General features: G+C 38.8%; 2 protein-coding genes across 2 annotated transcripts; one reads left to right on the top strand and one right to left on the bottom strand.

The window, feature by feature from the left end:
• Nucleotide 1: 1 nt before the first annotated feature.
• Nucleotides 2-18,787, top strand: sort1b (sortilin 1b). Its single transcript, XM_084917906.1, has 20 exons — nt 2-640; nt 2,116-2,175; nt 2,349-2,422; nt 2,511-2,613; nt 2,734-2,895; nt 3,188-3,261; nt 4,297-4,346; nt 6,273-6,400; nt 6,844-6,988; nt 7,615-7,770; nt 8,160-8,266; nt 10,458-10,560; nt 10,713-10,884; nt 11,628-11,818; nt 11,925-12,114; nt 12,383-12,499; nt 13,351-13,459; nt 15,917-16,029; nt 16,210-16,339; nt 16,681-18,787. Exons 1-20 carry the CDS (start codon nt 368-370, stop codon nt 16,693-16,695), a joined length of 2,472 nt encoding a protein of 823 aa, XP_084774032.1. The 5' UTR covers nt 2-367; the 3' UTR covers nt 16,696-18,787.
• ngrn (neugrin, neurite outgrowth associated) lies at nt 18,225-21,575 on the bottom strand. Its single transcript, XM_084917922.1, has 3 exons — nt 20,951-21,575; nt 20,727-20,837; nt 18,225-20,640 (listed from the first exon to the last, which is right to left on the bottom strand). The coding sequence occupies exons 1-3, from the start codon at nt 21,184-21,186 to the stop codon at nt 20,064-20,066; spliced, it is 924 nt and encodes a 307-aa protein (XP_084774048.1). The 5' UTR covers nt 21,187-21,575; the 3' UTR covers nt 18,225-20,063.
• Between the last annotated feature and the right edge of the window lie 2 nt (nt 21,576-21,577).

The raw sequence follows: 21,577 nt of genomic DNA, 5'->3' as shown, positions 1-21,577 counted from the left end.
GCGTCACTCTGCATAGAGCATTACGACCTGCAGACACAATTCCTATGTTTGTCACAGTGTATCATGTTGGTGAGGAGTTACTCTGTGGATAATTGGCGGTAGCACGCCGGCTGATTTGCAAGATTACGATTTTTTTTTAAACTGATTTAATTTGCGCTACCGCGGAGTGAGACGGTTGGAGCTTCGAGGGCGCTCCGTGTTTCCAAAGCCCAAAATAGTCGCTGTCAGGAGGACTACTGTTTTGTTGATGTCATCCGTGGCAGAGCTGTAGCGACCTTCAGTTTCTAGACAAGAAAACAAAGACGTGTTTTTGTTTTTTTAAACCCCTCTCCTTTGTTTTGTTTTGTCAGTGGCAATAGGAACGAAGATGGGACTATTGCTCCGCGGCATCCTGCTGTTATCGGCTTGCACTTTCACAGCAGGTGTAGATTTTCAGCTGGGCTTCAAGCCCTTCGGGCAGTCAGGTTTTGTGAGGCGTTCAAACACTGAAGGGAAAGCTGCGAAAATCGTAAAGAGGTCTCTGCCCGCATGGCTGGCTCCATCACCAAACCACAAGATAAAAAGAAGAAGCACCGAAGAGGACGACTCGTGTAAAGCTCTTCAAGGATATGTCACCAAGTTGGACGCCAACACCCACGATGTAAGTTACCCTCTGAGGTCCTGTTACACTTCACACGTCTGACAACGAGAAGATGATACGCAGGTGCTAAGCAAGTGCAGGGACTAGGCCTAATAAGCTATTCATTGCACTCATACTCATCAGTGGACTCCCATGTCCTCTTATTACCTGTATGTCCAGTAGCCTAAAATACATAAACCAGTATTTTTGTATCAATAAACATAGATTCAAAACAAAACACCTTACGTGTTACCATATGGGGTGTTGCAATGTACCTAGTACTTTTCCTAGGCTCAGGCAGTCTTGCAAGGTATCACATTGCCTTGTTGCTTAACACCTCTAGGCTGCAATGAATTCTTTTCTTTAATATTTGGAGCAGTGAGGTACACTGTACTTAGTCTTCCTCATGCTTTAGACTTGCGTTGGTTGCACAGAATGACATCAATGCTTTTTCAAGCGTTGCACTAAAGGCTGTGACCTGTATGTTATTTGTCATTTTAAGCATGGAACTGTATTCTGGTATTAAACTATCCAATCTTTCCTCTGCCTTCACTCAGTGAATATGCCTTAATGTTTCCAGGAAAATTGGCCCAGTGGGAATCCATGTGACTTGCTGTGCAGCAGTTATTTTGTAATTAAAGCTGTGTTTGTGTGGTATCTAAAGCAAAGTTTAAGCTTCAGAGATTGTTGTTTCTTCTTCTTCTTCTTCTTTGTTTATAGCATATACTCTATCCAGGAAGATAAAACATCTGATCTACACAACTATGCAATTCTTTCCACAAAGCAAACGAGAGTCCTGTGCTGCTTATTTCCCTAGCTCCTCACTGCCATGTGACCAACTTTGCATTGCAGTCTTTGTATACTTGTCCCCAGTAATCTGGAGTTGATAGAATTCCCAGTGGCTCAGCCGCCTCCTTGCCCTGAGGATAGTGCTGCAGGTTCAACCGGTACTGAAGCTACTTATGCTGAAAAAGACCCATTGTGACCATCCATGCAGTTGATTAATAATGAGACACTTGATAGAACTTAAGATTTAAAGCTTTCGTAACTGACTGACAATTAAAGCAAGTTTTCTTTGTTTATTTTTTGCCCTAGCCCTACAGCTAAATTCAGCTAAATACAGCTAAGGTTTAATTTCCCTCAAAATTAAATTACTTGTCTTGTGGTATTTTGTAGCTGCGTTCGGAAGTCTTTCAAGTAACTGCTCGAAGCTTTAGGTCTGCTCGCCTGTTCTGCTAACAGAACAGACACTTTGTACACTAAACTGTCTATGCCAGAACACATGGTGAGGTGAAACATGCTGCCTGTCAAAGCAAAAATACATTTGAAGCAAAAACTCAAATAGGCTGTGGCTGCAGTTTATAATTGCAATGTCAGTTTGTCCCTTTTTGTGAGCTCAGCTGAAATAGTTGTTCTGTTTCACACAGTTCACACTGCTATTATTGCCTTTTCTATGTTTTACATATTTATGAACATGTTTTGGCTGTTTGTCTCAGTTTGAATTCCATGACCTGAGTGGCTCGGTGTCGCTGGCTTGGGTTGGAGATGGCACAGGGGTGAGTGTACTTATCACCATTTGCACCTAACATGTTTTACGTTAGTTATGTGGTGTGGTTTTTGCAAACTTGGCTTTGTAGACTGAATGCAGATGACACACTTAAGGGTCTTGTGCACTTTAATAAATGGTGCATGGTCCACTTTCCTCAAGCTAAACCTTCCTTCTTGGCAGGTTATTCTGGCCTTGACCACATTTCAGGTCCCGTTCTTCATGGTAAAACTTGGACAGTCAAAACTCTATCGAAGGTAATGGAATTTACCTTTTAATCTGGAAAAATGCACATGGCTTACATTTTATTTGCATTTAATTTGACTGAAACTATTTTTCTGCCAGTGAGGACTATGGCAAGTCATTTCAGGATGTAACCGGCCTCATCAACAACACCTTCATAAGATCAGAGTTCGGCATTGCAATCAGCCCCAATAACTCAGGCAAAGTAAGCCTTATCTTGATCAAGTCCTCACCACATGTACTTCATGTACTCATCAAGAGTATTTTTAGACGTGAACTAACCACTGTTCCCGCAGTTAAGAACCTGTTGAACTCTGGCTTTTAGGTGATTCTGACAGCTGAAGTGTCTGGAGACCTCAAGACCCGCATTTTTGTCTCTGAGGACTTTGGAAAGAGCTTCACCGACCGGAACTTGCCTTTCAACCCCTTGACGCAGATCACGTACAACCCTGAGAATTCCAGTGTGCTGGTTGTCCTCAGCAACGACGTAAGGAGTGAATACTAAAGACCTGTATTTTGTGTGAAAAGGAACCAGTTAGGATTCAAAGTGGACTGTTTCTGTCAAATTGAAAGCTCAAGTAGTGCCTCTGCATGCATATATTACATCAAATAATTCAATGAAGGTCAAGCAGTCTTCATTGTTTTGTACGTTTGCACACAGTGCATTTATAAGCATGGCTTTTGAGTCAGTGAACTGGTTTATAGAATTCTGTTCTGCCCCATGTTAATGTGGGGCTGTTGCGGATACGTACTGACTTATTCTTTGTTTCCTTTCTCAGTATGAGCTGTGGCTGTCTGAAGACTTTGGCGTAAATTGGAAAAACATTCACAGAATGGTGTGTCTGGTAAAATGGTAAGAAAAGACAAACTGATAGCTCCAGAATCTTCTTCAGGTGCGCACTTTATAACCACAATAGCAAAAAGTTTCATGGAATTGTTTTTAGTCACTTTAAGGGGGAAGTAGAGCAAAAAGCTCTATGGCATGCTGCGATATTTCAAGAAGTGATTGTACAACCTGCGAGGCAGCATGACTTTTAGTTTTTCCAACAGCCTCATTGTTACAGACAGAGGAAGACGGTGAAGTTCCACCTGTCTCTAATATAGTGCTTCATTGTTTATCAAAATAAAATATGCTTAAACTTACTCTCTTCTTAATGTGTTTAAAGTTATTCAAACATGCCCCTTTTGATGATTTAAGATAAGCAAAGGAAGATATACAATTTTTGTCATTATGGGACATACATGTTCAGTGGTTTTCTATCAGGGTTTATTGTTGCTGCACCTTTTTTCTTCCCCCCCCAAATGGGCACTAAAACTACATTGCAGTCATCGGCTGTTTAACTACCCATGTTGTGGCCAAGCCCTTGCAGCACAAATGCTGTTTTTCATGGCTCTTCCTGGTATTTGTCACAGTCTTATCTTGGCATCTCTGTCTTTTTAGTTTCAGCTTTAAGGCTGTGTTGTCCAGGTGTCCAGAGGAACTGCGCGTTCAAAAAAGTCTTCCTGAAACATAACCTTTGATTACTGTCCCTAAAGAAGTTAGGCTTAAAAGGCTGCAGGAAAATGGGTCACTTTTATCTGGGTCAGGAATTTTCTGAACACAACACTCAACAGAAACAGAAAGTACATATTTATAAAGGGCTGGTTGTATACGATAAGCAGTATCATGTGACTTGCACTGTGAAGCAAGACTTCACAGTAGTCTTACAGCAGCAGAGTCCTGTATTAGATCCGATTTCTTCCTTGTTGCAAGAATGCTTCTGCATGCACTGTTGTTTATTAAGATGCAAGCATACCATTACATACTCACAATAAAGCAGTGTGCATTTGTTTTACTAAATATGTCACTGACTGTGTAATCACTCTATGATCTCCATTCTCCTTCTAGGGGAAGAAAAAATACAATCTACTTTACAGCCAGCCTCAACGGCTCCTGCAGTAAGTAATTCCCCCATCTAACCAACGCTGGAGTAAATCGACATGTACTTTAATCTCATTTATTTTTGTGTTGTACAGGGAGTGCAGAATTATTAGGCAAATGAGTATTTTGTCCACATCATCCTCTTCATGCATGTTGTCTTACTCCAAGCTGTATAGGCTCGAAAGCCTACTACCAATTAAGCATATTAGGTGATGTGCATCTCTGTAATGAGAAGGGGTGTGGTCTAATGACATCAACACCCTATATCAGGTCTGCATAATTATTAGGCAACTTCCTTTCCTTTGGCAAAATGGGTCAAAAGAAGGACTTGACAGGCTCAGAAAAGTCAAAAATAGTGAGATATCTTGCAGAGGGATGCAGCAGTCTCAAAATTGCAAAGCTTCTGAAGCGTGATCATCGAACAATCAAGCGTTTCATTCAAAATAGTCAACAGGGTCGCAAGAAGCGTGTGGAAAAACCAAAGCGCAAAATAACTGCCCATGAACTGAGAAAAGTCAAGCGTGCAGTTGCCAAGATGCCACTTGCCACCAGTTTGGCCATATTTCAGAGCTGCAACATCACTGGAGTGCCCAAAAGCACAAGGTGTGCAATACTCAGAGACATGGCCAAGGTAAGAAAGGCTGAAAGACGACCACCACTGAACAAGACACACAAGCTGAAACGTCAAGACTGGGCCAAGAAATATCTCAAGACTGATTTTTCTAAGGTTTTATGGACTGATGAAATGAGAGTGAGTCTTGATGGGCCAGATGGATGGGCCCGTGGCTGGATTGGTAAAGGGCAGAGAGCTCCAGTCCGACTCAGACGCCAGCAAGGTGGAGGTGGAGTACTGGTTTGGGCTGGTATCATCAAAGATGAGCTTGTGGGGCCTTTTCGGGTTGAGGATGGAGTCAAGCTCAACTCCCAGTCCTGCCAGTTTCTGGAAGACACCTTCTTCAAGCAGTGGTACAGGAAGAAGTCTGCATCCTTCAAGAAAAACATGATTTTCATGCAGGACAATGCTCCATCACACGCGTCCAAGTACTCCCCAGCGTGGCTGGCAAGAAAGGGTATAAAAGAAGAAAAACTAATGACATGGCCTCCTTGTTCACCTGATCTGAACCCCATTGAGAACCTGTGGTCCATCATCAAATGTGAGATTTACAAGGAGGGAAAACAGTACACCTCTCTGAACAGTGTCTGGGAGGCTGTGGTTGCTGCTGCACGCAATGTTGATGGTGAACAGATCAAAACACGGACAGAATCCATGGATGGCAGGCTTTTGAGTGTCCTTGCAAAGAAAGGTGGCTATATTGGTCGCTGATTTGTTTTTGTTTTGTTTTTGAATGTCAGAAATGTATATTTGTGAATGTGGAGATGTTATATTGGTTTCACTGGTAAAAATAAATAATTGAAATGGGTATATATTTGTTTTTTGTTAAGTTGCCTAATAATTATGCACAGTAATAGTCACCTGCACACACAGATATCCCCCTAAAATAGCTAAAACTAAAAACAAACTAACAACTACTTCCAAAAACATTCAGCTTTGATATTAATGAGTTTTTTGGGTTCATTGAGAACATGGTTGTTGTTCAATAATAAAATTATTCCTCAAAAATACAACTTGCCTAATAATTCTGCACTCCCTGTAGATGACTGGGGAGCAGTACATGAAATATGTCTCTTGAATTTATTTAGGGCAGTGTAGAATTTTTCACAAAAAACATAAAAGATTTAAGTGGAAACATGCTCCACACTGATGTATACTCCCAGCCAGCTCTAACTTCCTCCATATTCTCACGATTTAGGCTGTCATTTCTCTTAAAAATTACACGTAGCTATTAGCTGCACTTATATTTTTGCATGCATTTGTTGCTCTTGCACGTCTAAGTTGTGATTTTTTTTTTTTTTTTTTTTTTTTTTTCCCTTCAATTTTTCAGGTGATCGAGGAATGCTGGAACTGAGGAGGACGACCAACTACGGCAAAACCATCAAGACTGTTGCCAGTAAGATCTACTCTTTTGGCCTTGGCGGACGCTTCCTCTTTGCATCAGTAATGACGGGAAAGGTCAGTGTACAGCGGGTTGTAATCTAGATAATATGCAAACTAGATCAGGCGAAATATTGTTTGTTTGCCTTTCTCTGTTCATGACATTATTATTATGTTGTAGTACAAGCGTATTCAAAATAGCTGTTCTTTCTGTTGGTTTGTTTTTAAAGAGATATCACTTGGTTCATGTAACTACACACTTATGAGGAAGTTTAAAAGTGACATCGTGACTGATGGAGAAATTAGCAGAAAGCAAGACAATCATAAGCATATTCATGTTCCTCCCTCAGGAGAAGTCATTTTTACTCAATTTATCAGAGCCTAGATATGAGAATAGCTTGCTAAGTGTTCTTCTAATTTGCCCCAGTACAGGTAAACAGTATTAGTAATAAAAGTATGTGAGCTGTTCCTGTCCTCACCTCCTTTCAGCTGTTTTCTTTCCTTCCCCACCTTTTCCACAGGGCACTCTGCGGACAATCCACGTATCAGTGGATCAGGGTGATAGTTGGAACATTGCCCAGCTGCCTCCTGTTGGTCATGAGCAGTTCTACTCTATCCTGGCAGCGAACGATGAAATGGTCTTCATGCATGTTGACGAGCCAGGAGGTCAGCAGATAAAGAAACTCTGTACTTTTGCTTGTAGTGAATGTAGAGAACTGAGTGAACTGAAAGCATGGTAATTATTACTATGTTGCGCATTTGTGAATTACATTATAGTTATTAAACATGTAAAACTGGTGGTGTATTTTCACTAATATTGTTAATTTATCTTTTGTTATATTGTTGGGCTGACCTAAATCAGACACTGAAAAACTAAGCAGATTTACTTCTCCTTTAATCAGTGTGAAGGTTTTTACTCGTCCTCACATGAGCAACTAGACCTTCAACATATTAACCTTGTACTGAGTAATAAGTTACATTCAAAAGTCATACATTAATCATTAATTGTCATTCACAGCACTTCTGATGACTTTCATGTTTAGCACACAAAGCCAAATGTGATTTTTCTTTTAGATGCAGGGACTTTTCTGAGTGAGCCAAAGTTTTATGTGGTAGTTTGAACAGTGCCTGCAAATGGCTTTTGTTAAAAAGGCCCTAGAGCTTGTTACACCCCACCTATGCGTCAGAGAGTGTGTCTTAGCAGATCTTATTACAGAACCGGCCCTGAAACAGTATCTTGAAACGGGTATTATTACCTCACATTACATTTTAATACATTTTTTTTTCTACAGATACTGGATTTGGTACAATCTATGTGTCAGACGACCGAGGTACTGTGTATTCCAAGTCACTGGAGCGCCACCTTTACACCACTACGGGGGGAGATACAGACTTCACTAATGTTACTTCTCTACGAGGAGTTTTTATCACCAGCGTCCTGGCTGAAGGTAGCTCTATTCTAACTCTATTCTATTCGAATGTTCTTAGATAAAGAAGTAACAACATATACATGTAATCAGATTTCCCCTGAAACACACACATACATGGACGCAATACACAGACATGCATGCACAAAGACGCACATACACACACCTGTGACTGCTCTATTTTACACCAGAGAGATGGTGTTGTATAAATATTTAAATAGCTGCTCAGTGTTAGATGTGTTACCTGTCTGAAGTAACTGAGCACCACCTAAACCTTGCATACAGTATAAATCTGACTAAATATTGCTGGGGAAAAAAACATATTGGAAGTTTTTCCCCAGCATGCTATTTCCAGACAGGAGTTCCCACAAAGTTTCTGCAACTGTTAAAGGTTTGTCTTGTCGTTCCAGATAACTCTGTGCAGTCTGTGGTGTCCTTTGACCAGGGAGGGGAGTGGGTACCCCTCCAGAAACCTGCCAACAGCAAGTGTGATGCTACAGCCAAGGACCCAGACAAGGTAAATAAAATATTAGAAAAATAAATAAAATAAAAAGGGAAAATGGAAGAAGTTGCTTTGTTTAGAGAAAAAACAAAATTGATGTGTCCTGGTGAAAACTGTTGTACATGTCTATTAGAGGTGGGAATCACCATACATCCCACGATACGATATTATTGCAATTTTTAAAAATATTTTGCGATATTCAGATTCTGTACATAAAGGTAAACTTTATCAATATTCATTTTATCTAATAACAAAGTCTCACACTCAGTCTTTCTCTCATTTCAGTCAGTTTTATTGTTGACAAACTGAACGGTTTGTATTACAGTCTAGTCCAACTTACCATCTGGTACAATTATAGCTATTCTGAACTATGAAATTTGTGAAAACTATGCAGCCCCTTCAGCAACTGAAGAATTTGAAAGTAAATTAAAACAAAATATAATTTTACATTAAATAAAAAAGTTTTAAACTTAATTAAAATACAACATGTCTTAAATGAAAATAAGTAAACTGTCATGTTCATTGCTGCCATAAAAAAAGTTAAACACATTTGGACAGTGAAGGAATGTCAGGATTCTTGCTCAGAAAAAGGAGCTGATCAACATGCTCTGAAGTCAGAGCACAAAAACTTTTTTTGTAACAAAATATCGATTTCTGCTGTCCCTGTATCGATACATTATTAGCAAACAAAATATCACGATACTACACAGTATCGATTTTTTCCCCCACCCCTAATGTCTATAAAGTACAGGGTCAAACTGTGCTATGAGATCAAAACTTATGTTGTTGAGACTAGGGCTCAGTTCTTCTTCTTCTTCTACTTCTTTTTCAGTTGAGCCTTGATGTTTACAGTGACTTATTTTTATAAAATAAACTGTTTTTCTTTTTTATAATGACATTAAAGCATAAATAAAATAAAACCACACTAATCAATAAATAATCTACTTTAAAGCTTTATTACCAAACATTAAATGTTTAGCCCAGGACTGTGGTGTCAGGCCTTAAAAGGCTGCTTGTTGTAATGTCTTTTTATTGCTGATGTTTTTAAACAATGTTTCTGCAGCAGGCCTGGGAAGTGTAGCTTTAAAAACGATCTATTTTTCCTGGAGATATTCCTTCACACGCCATGGAATTCTGTCATCTGGAAAAACACTTGTTAGCCTTGAGTAATGTGTTACCTTTGCCTTACCTGGTTCTCTGTCACTCTGGCATGTGTTAACTATCGAAGCCCTGCCCATTGTAAAAGTTCAGCCCAGAAGCAGTGTAATGAGAAATAAAGTAAAACGAGTGCTGTTTTTAAACCTAAAAAAATTCTGAAAAGCAGATGCAGCTCTTCCTTTAGTCCAATTTATGTTGATAACAAAAAGATGAGGAATACTTTATGTAGCCTGTATTTGGTATGCGTTTTAACTCCAACCCAGACCTTCCTCTCTTCATATGAAGAGGAAAGGAAACAAAAATGGATTCAGATTGTTGTTTATAAACTCTACAGACTGGAAACTGTCGGTCATGTTGGGCAGTGAACATTTGATGTAGTCTTAATTGTAAGGAAGCATCGACAGTGTTTTGGTATATCAAGCAAGTAAAACTTGTGTAACTTGTGTTTAGTTCATGTAAGTACAGGAGCTCAATTGTGGATATGAAACTGATTGCCCTGAATGTGTTAGTAAGGGATGCTTCTGTTTTTTTTTTTATTGCACAAAGAGGGAGTGTACACTCTGTGTCAGTAAATATGAGCGTTGGTTGGATAACAAGGCCGTGTGCCTGTATGATGGAGGATTTGTGTGAAATATAACCCAGTGGTTTAAGGTTATTGATTCACCAAGCTTCCTCAGAAATTTACCCCAACCGTGCCACCGTTCTTTACTAGTGTAGCAACAGAGCTCCTCCCATCTGTGAACACTGTTATGCTACTTACTCAGCATTCACCTCAGTCTCTTATAATATATTAAAGGAGTTATTTGTATATTATTAGTTGCTGTCTTTATATTATTATTGTGTATGTGTGTGTGAGCAATGTGATTTAAAGGTCCCTTCACATATATTCTTATTAGTAGCTAATAATATAAAACATTAAAGCCACTTGAAAAACCTCAGTGTTTGTGTTCACAGGTACCGTATAGTGCTATTTGAAAACTAGGAAACTAGGACCAGCACATCTACTACTTAATACTATAAATAGCTGTGTTTGGTTTATTATCTGCAGTGCAGTCTTCACATCCATGCTGCCTACAGTACTTCTCAGAAGCTCAACATCCCCATGCTCCCTCTGACTGAACCAAATGCTGTGGGTCTCATCATAGCTCACGGTAAACCTCAGAGCTTTCATAAAAATACTTTTTAAACTTTTTTTTTTTTTTTTTAAATAAACTTGAGCATAATTTATCTTTTAATAAATAAGAGGTGTTTTTTTTTTTTTTTTGCCCTTCTAACATTTCTTTATCTGTATTTGCTTTATCAGGAAGTGTTGGTGATGCTATCTCAGTGATGAGACCAGATGTGTATGTGTCTGATGATGGTGGCTATACCTGGATAAAGGCTCTTGATGGACCCCATCACTATGCTATCCTGGACTCAGGAGGTCTGCTGGTGGCCGTGGAGCACAGCGTGACAAACCCTGTCAACAAGATTAAGTGAGTTGCAGTTAAAGGGAACGCCAGACTTGTTTAACTGGTATTTACTGATTTAGCTGACTGTGTGCAGCTAGAAATTCACACCTTTCCATTAATCTGATGAAATACGAACATGTTTTCTTTCATGCCATAATCATAACTCTGGGCACTTTTCCACTAATATTACAATGGTATTCTTACTAAGTTTGACCTTTATGTATTACTTTCACTTAGCACAGGTCTCAACTGCCACAAATAATCAATATGCATGCACAAAACTACAGTGTAGTGACATGTAGCCTTTTGCCTGTAGTAAATATCTATGCAAACTCTTGAATATTTACTAGTCTCCATACATTGCAATTCAGTTTTATTTATATAGCATCAAATCACAACAACAGCTGCCAAAAGGTGCTTGATATTGACACTACAATACGAAAGAAAACGGAGAAAAGCCTAACAATCATGTAACTCCCTATGAGCAAGCGCTTAAGTGACAGTGGGAAGGAAAAACTCCCTTTTAACAGGAAGAAACCTTCAACAAATCCAGGCTCAGGTAGGAGCGGTCATCTGCCACGACTGGTTGGGGGTGAGGAATTTGTATGCAAACTCTTGGTCTTTGTCATCACTGTCATGGACATGTTTGAACCAAGCCTTGAGGAACATGAATGTAAAAAAGTCTTGTGTGTAATCCATAAAATGCTGTTGCTTTTAGCCTTTTTGCTGATGCTGATTATGCTGATGTTGGAATATTTTTCTGCCAGATTTTCTACTGATGAAGGACAGTGCTGGAATGAGTACAACTTCACCAAAGATCCCATCTTCTTTACTGGACTTGCATCAGAGCCAGGAGCACGTTCTATGAATGTTAGTATCTGGGGCTACAGGGACTCTTACCTCAGCCAGTATTGGACCTCGTTTACCATTGACTTCAAAGAACTTCTTACTAGAACATGTGAGTGATGCGATTTAAACATATTGTTTGTCAGTAGGTTTTTATTTTAAATTAAACATGGTGTAATACTAACAAATTAATTTTTTTTTTTTTTTTTTTTAAAAAGGTGGAGACAATGACTATGTGCAGTGGTTGGCCCACTCTGATGATATCAGTGATCCCAATGATGGTTGCTTGCTGGGATACAAAGAGAAGTTCTTGCGTCTAAGGAAGGACTCGGTTTGCTGGAACGGGCGCGATTACATAGTCAACACCCAGCCAACCCCGTGTTTATGCACCCTGGATGACTTCATGTGGTAAGACTTGGAGACAGTAATATGCTGAAGTATAAGCACTGCTAACTAACTGTTATTGATGATCAGACTGTTGTAGATATTTGGCTGGAGCTCATTCAAGATGTTGTCTTTGTAATGAATGGACTTTAAAAACAGAAATGATTTGAATTTTAGCATGAGGAAATGAGATCAAATTGCAGTGTAAAAGCAAATTGGAGTGGCTATTTCCACATTAATGAACTGGGGCTTCAAGGACTTATCAAATGTGGCATTGTGTGACTGTTTGCAGTGACTTTGGGTACTACCGTAAAGAGAACAGCTCGGAGTGTGTGGAGCAGCCGGACCTGAGAGACAAAGTGTTGGAGTTCTGTCTGCAGGGCAAAGAGGAGCAGTTGCAGACTAGTGGGTAAGGTTCCAGCTTCAACCTTCGTATCCAAGAGATCTCTGCTCCCCACTATTGTTAGTTTAATGTTAAACAGCGGTACTGGCAGCAATATTATCCTATAAACAGGGTCTTGCACCATCATTTTATTCAAAGCAGCATGCTGCCACTGAGCTTTGATCAGAGATATTCTTCTTGTTTTACAATATTTAAACAGATATGATTACACAAGTGTAACGTGTTTTTTCTTTTCTAAAAGAGAAAAAGGTTTTTAGAATGAGGAAGTAATTGTCACACACAGAGTAGTTAGAGGAAGCAGATAAGGGTGACAGTTTAGACTAACGCCATAAAGTAAGAGTGCATGTAAAAAGTACATTTTTATTTAGGCTTGGTTGTCTCACTGCATACCTACCAATCTATAAATGTGAATAATTGTTGAATTCAACCCTTATGGACTGGGAGTGAGGCAATATATCATATTACAACTTATTTTAAAACTTTATCAAAAAATTAATGTGAAATATTAATAGATGTATTAAAATATATAGATGCTTTTAAAAGGATACCCTTGTAATGCATCCTCCTGGTGGTGCTTATCGAATAATCGGAGTATAAAAAGAATCAAAGTGAACCAAATTAGAAGAAGAAACGATGCTCTAAGAACCCCTGAATGTCAATTGTTTAGTTTCAGGATTCTGCTTATGTGACATAACTTCTTATTGTGTAGAATGAGTGTAAATACAGCCTGCTGGGAATAACTTTTAAAACTGGGTTATTATGCAGTCTCTGTCAGTCAAAACCACAGCCAAATCCCCAGCAATCATGCACTTTTGATAGGCGGATCATGCAGTCATCACTGTGCTCTCGGTCCACAGCTACAGGAAAATCCCTGGGGATAAATGTGAAGGAGGAGAGGTGCATTTGCGTAAAGAGATCGACCTCAGCAAGAGATGTGTGAGTGACCTAGTCGGCCCGGAACTTCTGGTCAGTATCTCTGCATACTAAGACTTATTGTTCATATTTATCCATGTAAGCATATTAGTTGTTTCAAATGACTGTTTAGGTTCGCAGTCATCGATTTAAAGGTAGTTTCGAGAGCTTGAACAAAGGAAGACATTTCAACTGTCATCCAAGAGGCTTCTTCAGTCCTACAAACAAATGGTGGAGAGTCCCACATATTGAACCCCCAGTGATAAAACAGGACATATTAGCTGCATTTAACCTTCAGTTACTCTTTATATAGTTAGGTAGGAGTCAGACCATGTTTCTTTTAGCTGAAAAATATTACACCCAGGTAACCTGGGTGTAAAAAAAAAATAAATAAAAATAAATAAATAAAATAAAAATAAATAAATAAATAAAATACAATAAATAAATAAATAAATAAAAAAAATAAATAAATAAATAAACTTGTTGTCCGGTGATGTTTGCTACCCTACAATTCGTCCTACACTGCAGTAAAATCAGCAGCATTTGACCGTCCTGTTGCTCCCATTGAAATTTATACAGCCTATTTAAAACCTAAAATTTAAAACTGTCCGTAGCCTACTGTTGTTACCACTGTCCTGTTTTAAATCGATACTAACTAGCTAACTGACCGAATGCCCATTAACCTTATAACTCCTGGTGTGTGTGTGTGTGTGTGTGTCATGTCAGTGCGCCCCAGGGTGGCTGTGGCTACAATGTAACTTGCCAGCACCAGTGTGTGAATGGGTGGATGACTGGATGTGTAAAGCACTTTGGGGTCCTTAGGGACTAGTAAAGCGCTATACAAATACAGGCCATTTACCTTTTTTTGTACAGACAGCCAGGTTCATAATGGATATAAGGAAGTTTGTTTTGTTTTTTGTTTTTTTTAAAAAAAAGGAGCCACAATTCAGGTAAAAGTGTAAAATCAAATGATCCGTCAATCAAAAATAATGTTGGATCAGTGTTTCAATATTTATATCTTTTATTAGATGTTCATGTGGTTTGGTTATTTTCCTTTTGGTTGAAAGTAAACTGAGAGAGGACTTTTTGTTAGTGATCTTAATGTAATTTATCATCTAATTGAATACAATCTATTTGTGTATGATTGTCAGTCCAAAGAGGGAGAGAGGAAAGAGGGGAATGTGAGGAGAAAGTACAAGGTCAGGAAGAACCAGGTAAGAAAACAGACAGGGAACAGTGACAGGCAAAACAGAAACTGTTAAACTGACAAAGAGAAAAAACCTGATTTTACTCACACAATCTGGAAGTTGTGTCCTCCCTATATTAAAGCTGCTGTACAGAATCTGCAAAACAAACTGGTTTGAAACATTTTTGACCCTCTTTAACAACATTCCAACATAACATTATAATTGATTGGGGAGATTAAAATGAATGATATATTTTTATGTGGTTCAGCCACACCTCTACTAAAACCTCAGCCAGTAATAGGTAGGCCAACTTTTGGACCGTCCACTTGTCTGTATGACTGCCGCAGTACGTTCATCACGTTCATCATTGCACACTATCAGAAAGTGCCAAACAGCCCTGGTGGAGTGAGGAGCTGTAAAGAGAAGCAGAGTGCTCTGTTTCTAAAAATGTTTTAAGCTTGTTTCAAAGATTCTGTACAGCAGCTTTAAATATTTTCCAAAAGCACACATACACTTATCAGTGTTTCTCAAACTTTTTACAGTGTTACCACCTGATAAAAATGTCAAGCTCTCCCAAGTACCACCATGAAAGCATGAAACTCATAAATCTTACAACACAAAATTAGTATTATTAAATTAGTGTCTGCAGTAAAGATTTTTATTTGTAATCATTTATTCTGTTTTGGAAGTGTTTTTTTTAATGTATCTGTATTATATTATACATACACATTAAAAGTGAATCTCTGTCCAAAGAAATGCACTCAGTTTACTTTTTACTATGAGCATCATTCATTATTCTCCTCCAGTAATTAAGGTTAGGATATGTATTTGTTTTATTCCAATCCATTCTTCTTTTGCAGCATTTAAATAACCTTTATCAGATTTGATGGTTTTGTTACAGACTTTTCAAAAAAGTGTTTTGCTTTTCTTTCACAAATGTGGGAATTAAATTGTGTTAAAATGTACAAAACAGTGATGTCATGTTTTGAGACGAGGACCCAGGGACAGAGAGACTTGATGAATTTAAGAATCATATGATTTATCTTGCCTGGCTGGGCAGCTCTCTGGGCAGCTCTCAGCACCCCCAAAGCTCTAATCCTAGAATCGCCCCTGCGGGAAATTCAGTTTTTTTTTTTTTTTTTTTGTTTTGTTTTGTATTGTTTTCTTAGATAGATATGCAGACCAGTCTGTTGTAGTGACTCTTTATGAAGCGAAGGGAGCAGCTGAAAGAGCTGTGCCCCCCCCCCCCCCGTCCCCCGTTCATGTTCAAGTGTATGTCTTCTTATACTGCCATTTTCTTCTTTGTTTGCTCTTACTTTCACAGGTGGACAATAAGGCCTCCAAGTCTGTGCCCGTTGTGATAACAGTTGTCATAGTCCTGATTCTGAGTATTGCAGTAGGAGTAGTCTTTGTCAAGAAATATGTCTGCGGTGGCAGGTTAGTATACCTTGGCACACAGGATTTTACTCCAGCAGATAACCTTAGGCTGTCTACAGGAAAATATGTCGAGCATAACAAACTTTATAATCTAGTTTTAAAAAATTCTCTTCATGTTTGCTTTGCATAGTTTTCAAATGGTTGTGATTAACCTGAGCAATGTGTGAATGTGCCCTGCAGGTTCTTGGTTCACAGGTACTCTGTGCTACAGCAGCATGTTGAGGCCAATGCTGCTGATGGGATAGACGAACCGCTGGAGACCAACCACACTCAAAATGGCAAAATAGAGTTTCATGATGACTCAGATGAGGTACAGTGGCTAACTTTTCTTCCCTTTTTGGAACATGGGCAATAAGAACGATTAGTGGTTATTAAGAATATTAGCTACTGTTAATGGTGCTTTTGGGCAGCTTCATGGTCGTAGAAACGAGTTGTTCATTACCCGTTTTTCAGCGTCACCAACATAATAGAAAAATAATAATTTTAAATGTTTCAGCTTTTCAGAAAGTTTTCAAATAGTATGCAAGTTTTGTAGGGGAGTATAGATAACTGGTTGGTGTTTAAAGGGAAAGGTAAATGGTTGCATATGTGCCTTTGTTTGCTTACATGTCTCTGACTTCCCTGTTACGCTCTTCTCTTCTCTTTGCACAGGATCTGCTTGAATAGCAGGCACAACCTGTCAAGCAACTGAGCAACAGGTTTCTTACAGGGCCCCGTGACCTGCCGCTGTTCCTGCCGCTCTTTTTGTCTCCAGATACTTTCCTTTTCACCTTTTAGTATAAACTTTGGCCTTGGCTACAGATGAAGAATCTGTCCTTCTGCTGTCATTGGTTCAGTCTGATGAATGTACAGAGGCTCTCTGAGACTAATGCCACAGTTGAGGAGCATTACAACGAAGGTCTTACTGTGTTTTGCTTCAGTTATTGATTCTGTTGAGTGAGTTTGAATCCCAAAGTTATTTATTTTTAGGAGATAAAGAAATTATGCCGTAATCTAAAGCTGGTTGTATAAATCCATCGCCACCGCATTACGGGTTCTCCCTCTTCTATCACCTTGGAGTGCACCTGGAAATATTTCACACTTCTTTTCTCATGCACTTGTACATAAACCTGTTTTTCTTTGCCATTTTTTGATGTGGTATCAGTTTGGTAAGTGTTTAAAAAAAACAAAAAAACAAAAAAAAGGTTGTTGAATGGTTGGTAATTCTTTTGGAACACTTGACTCTTAACCTAGTTTTAACAAACTATTTGTTTGTCAAAAACTGTCCTTCAATATTGAGGGCTTTATAAATTTGGGGTCTTAAGCCTGACCAAAATGTAAAATCTTGTATTTGGAATACCAGCGTCCAAATGTTTGGCACACTTCTTCTTTAAAGTAATAAGGAATGTGGAAATTTCCATGTCCATAGCATTTTATAGCAATAAAATTCTCCGTGCACATCAAAAAAAATTCTGTAGTAACATGTTATTTTTAGGTTTGTTGGATGAATCGATGTCGTTGTGCATTAACTGCAAGGGTAGTAAAGTATGTCTGTTTCAGGACAGAAATTGTTTAAAATGTTGTCTGCAGTTCGAATTGCCTAAAGCACAAGGCCTCCTGTAATGCTAAGAGTTTGTAGTATAACATTTTTCTTAAACCTGACCTGTTGTGATGAGACAAATGATCACTGTAGTCATATAATTGTCATGTTTGTAACAATTTCAGCAGTTTTGGTACTAATCAACTTTTGCAAATTATATAACAACTGACAGATTGCAGTTCAAAGATGTTCAGAAACAAATATAGTTTTAGAGTAAAAATTACAGAATTACAGAGTTTTTTAAACCACACAAACATATAACCAAGTTAATCAACATTATTTGGTTCTTGAAATATAGCAATATGAAAACCAACAAATCTATATATGTTGTATAGCATAACTCCTGCTGTAACCATGGCTGGATAAGAGCCAAAGCCATGCCAAGACTGTTTTGTTTGGTGGGTGGATCTCTGCATTTGAAGCTGTAGTGAACTACTGTTTTGTTTTTAATCAGTCTTAACGACTCTGTCTTATGTTGTTTTGCACAATTATTTGTCTGTCTTGTTTTAAAGTTTAATTTATTGGTGAAAAGCTGGTTCAGAGTGCAGTAAATTGGATATGGTTATACAAGTGCCTGGTGTGAGGACCTAATGTGTGGCCAGCATCTATTTACTGATTTTATTTTTGATTTTTTTTTTTTTTTTATTTATATCATCTGATATGTAATCAGTTTCATCCTGTATGTCAGTGACATCTCTAAGTTGCACTTGTTGCCTAAGAATAATTTTTGAGCAGTAAATGTCTGTTTTATGAGCTCCCACCGAACTGCATGTTAACTCTCAATAATACTTATATCTACAGCTGTGAAAAGAAAATGACCTGTAATAACTTGGTTATTCTTTTTTTTTTTTTTTTTTTTTTTTCTATGTTGGTATGAGATTTAATACTGGCTACTTTGACAAGACAGTGATCTTGAATAAAAGCAGAGTGGACACAGGGTTATCATGTAGCCGCTTTACACTGGAAGAGACCTGGCGAGTTCTTATTACGACCATTTATTGCTTTAGGTGAAGGTAACACACTTTTTCTTAAAATTTAAAACTGCTGTATAAATGAAGAAGTCATTGTGATGGTTCTGTACATATACAAGGTTACACCTTTTTATCTGATATGTTTCTCTTTTCTGTATATTTGAGACAATTTTCTTTGGGTTTGCCAATAAATTCATATGTTCCTCTATTTGTGCTGCGTGGTGGTTTGTCACTAATGGCAGTAATGCAGAAATGTGAGACTTACAATAATAATGGGTAACTGTCAACTGGGGATATTTTCACATGATTTATAAAAACCCAGTTCCAAAAAAAAAACAGTGCAGTGATTTGTACATCGCATAAACCCAGATTTTATTCACAGTAGAACAAAGAAAATGCATTTGTTAGAAGACGAGGGGATGTTACACGATGGCACTCTCCTAACTTTTTGGACATTTGTTGCTACCATCAAATTCAAAATATTTTTCTTGTGATGGTACACTGGTTCAGTTTAAATGTGATGTTTTGTGTCTTTGACTGTGGATGAAAAGTGGCTTTATGACATTTGCAGATCACTGCAGACCATTTTTGTTTACATTTTACAAAGCGTCCCAGTTTTAAGATTGTAAAGGGATAAGTTCAGAACTGTGGTTGTGTAACAACTGAAGTAATCATTCCTCTGGCATCTGAGTGCTTATTTGTAGGCAATTGAATTGTTGATGGCCAGACTGCTTTGAGCTGATAGGAAGGCAACAAAAACCCAATAATCAGTCATTACAACAAAGGTATGCAGAAGAGCATCTCTGAAGGCACAACAGTTTGGGCTGCTGATTGTGGTGAAAGGGTGTGGGAGATAATTTCTTGTCAGACTTGGGATCCCTAGAGTGTCAGATTACATCTAACCTGAGTACTGTTGCTGACTGCATCCATCCATGTATGCACAAGTTAAACCCACCAGTAGGATACCAAAGCTCAAATCATCTCAGACTCATTCCTTGAACGTGACAGAGTTCACTGCACTCAAATGGCCTCCACAGTCACCATATGTCAAACCAATAAGAGTACCTTTGGGATGTTGTGGAACAGGAATGTATGTATCATATTTTCAGCAATTGTATGACTTTATGATGTCATAATTCCTATCATGTCAATATGGACCAAAATCTTTGAGGAATATTTCCAGCACCTTGTTGAATCTGTGCCACTAATACTTAAAGCAGCTCTGAAGGCAGAAGGGGATCCAACCCAGTACTAGCAAGGTGCACCTAATAAAGTGGCTTGTGAGTGTATTTGTCTATGTCAATAAAAATTGACATAGGGATAAACTGGGAAGTCAATACATGGGTGAAATGGGCGTGAAATATCTGGACGGAAAAAAAAATATAAGTGCAAATATCTTTTGCACAAAGATTCAAAATAACTTTTATTTGGTAATTTGCACGACCCCAACATTGTACATGCTGAGCTAACAACACAACATGTTCTCAGATTCTATACAAAAAGTTTCCATCTGCATCAAAGAAATCATTCCCAACTTGGACTGCTGGAGAGGGCTTTTCCATTTTCATAAGCTCTTCAAGTTCTTCCTCTGTCAACACCTGTTCATCCCAACTCTCTTCATCCTCCTCTGTAAGGTCACTGTCATTAGTGCTGCGTTCTGTTGTTTCTGTCACTGTGGCATCTTCATTAATACCAGCTGCAATGTGTGTGGGCTGAACAGTAACAGGGACAGGACTCTTAGCTAGGGAACGTGAGCCATGACCTTGAATCACCTGAGTCTGATTAGCCACAGGGATCAAAGCACCTTCTGTGCTTCCAGGTGGGAGTATGGCTTGTGAGTTCCTTTCGGGCAGTTTCAACCTGTCCTGCTGTGTCCTAGCACCTGAAGGCAGCACCTGCTGGCTCATTTTAGCCATTACTTTTGCATTCTGCTTGGCTTTTCTTTCAGGAGAGGGGACGAATTTGCTTCTCAGGACTCTCAGGATCACATCATGACTAACAGAGAAGCCTTCAGCCAGACGCTCTACTGTCCACTCATCTGGCTGATTTTGCTTCAGGTGTCTGAAAGTTGATTGAGATTTCATATGAGGCTTAATTTGAAACACTTCTTAGTTTACTGTCTGGACAAACTTAACCCTCATTCTCACCTGATCTGCTCAATGGCATCCCAGGTTAACCTCCTCTCTGGAGCTCCTGATGGTGTCATCTGCCTCCTCAATATGTGATACTTCACAGTCTTCTGTCTTTTTCTTTCTTCCCTGAAACAAATCCCCAGAATACTTCATATATCTTGTCATAAAGACACCATATATTTATTATTTAACATCGTTTTACACTGGAGAAATGTGTGAAAAGTCCAATTGAAACTTACTGAATTAAGGCTTGCAGTTTGTCCTCCACGTCCTCCAGTTCGAGTTCTCCATTAGATGTCTGATCGCTGTATCCTGGTCTGCTCGATCCTCTGTCTGCCTGCGCAGGGCCCTGTCCCATCCGTGCCTTGCTGGCCCCTCTGCTTGCAAATCGGCAGTTGCTAGCGCTCACTGAGGAAATCAGAGATGGAGCACCAAACTTGGAGAGGAGGGAGAGTATCTGCACAGACCTGGCCATGCCAATAAACGATGTGTCGTCCTTTTATTCCTTTCGTTTTTCTTTTCTTGTTTTTAGGGAGTCACTTAGGTGTCATGATAACAAAAACTTATTTTACTATAAATTAAAATTAACCTTGCTGCTCACGCACTCATGGCACCACTCATAGAAGTACTTCCGCAAACACTGGGCTCATAGCATAAAATCGGCGCTCTACTGCCAACTAGCGCTACGGAGGTAACATTATTACGTGTCCCTGTACTGAACAAAGGTAGTTACCTGAACCATAACACTACTTAAATTGGACGCGTTGCAGGTTTAACGGTACTGATTCTGGATTAATTTCCACTTTTAACATGATCGAATACCAGTTAATATAAATAATACAAGCCAGGAGAAGTCCGCTGAATAT

Source organism: Perissodus microlepis, chromosome 20 (genome assembly GCF_051167445.1).
Source record: "Perissodus microlepis isolate ML-2025 ecotype Zambia chromosome 20, ASM5116744v1, whole genome shotgun sequence".
Classification (NCBI taxonomy): domain Eukaryota; kingdom Metazoa; phylum Chordata; class Actinopteri; order Cichliformes; family Cichlidae; genus Perissodus; species Perissodus microlepis.
This window is presented reverse-complemented; position numbering and strand designations above follow the sequence as displayed.

What these genes read in the sequence shown, in the direction of transcription:
- sort1b (XM_084917906.1), top strand. Translation starts at nt 368, where the DNA reads ATGGGACTATTGCTCCGCGGCATCCTGCTGTTATCGGCTTGCACTTTC. An exon ending in TGGTTGTCCTCAGCAACGAC is followed by an intron (nt 2,896 to 3,187) that starts GTAAGGAGTGAA and finishes TTCCTTTCTCAG; the next exon opens with TATGAGCTGTGGCTGTCTGA. An exon ending in TAGTCGGCCCGGAACTTCTG is followed by an intron (nt 13,460 to 15,916) that starts GTCAGTATCTCT and finishes TTACTTTCACAG; the next exon opens with GTGGACAATAAGGCCTCCAA.
- ngrn (XM_084917922.1), bottom strand. Translation starts at nt 21,186, where the DNA reads ATGGCCAGGTCTGTGCAGATACTCTCCCTCCTCTCCAAGTTTGGTGCT. An exon ending in AAACTGCAAGCCTTAATTCA is followed by an intron (nt 20,838 to 20,950) that starts GTAAGTTTCAAT and finishes GATTTGTTTCAG; the next exon opens with GGAAGAAAGAAAAAGACAGA. An exon ending in GATGCCATTGAGCAGATCAG is followed by an intron (nt 20,641 to 20,726) that starts GTGAGAATGAGG and finishes ATCAACTTTCAG; the next exon opens with ACACCTGAAGCAAAATCAGC.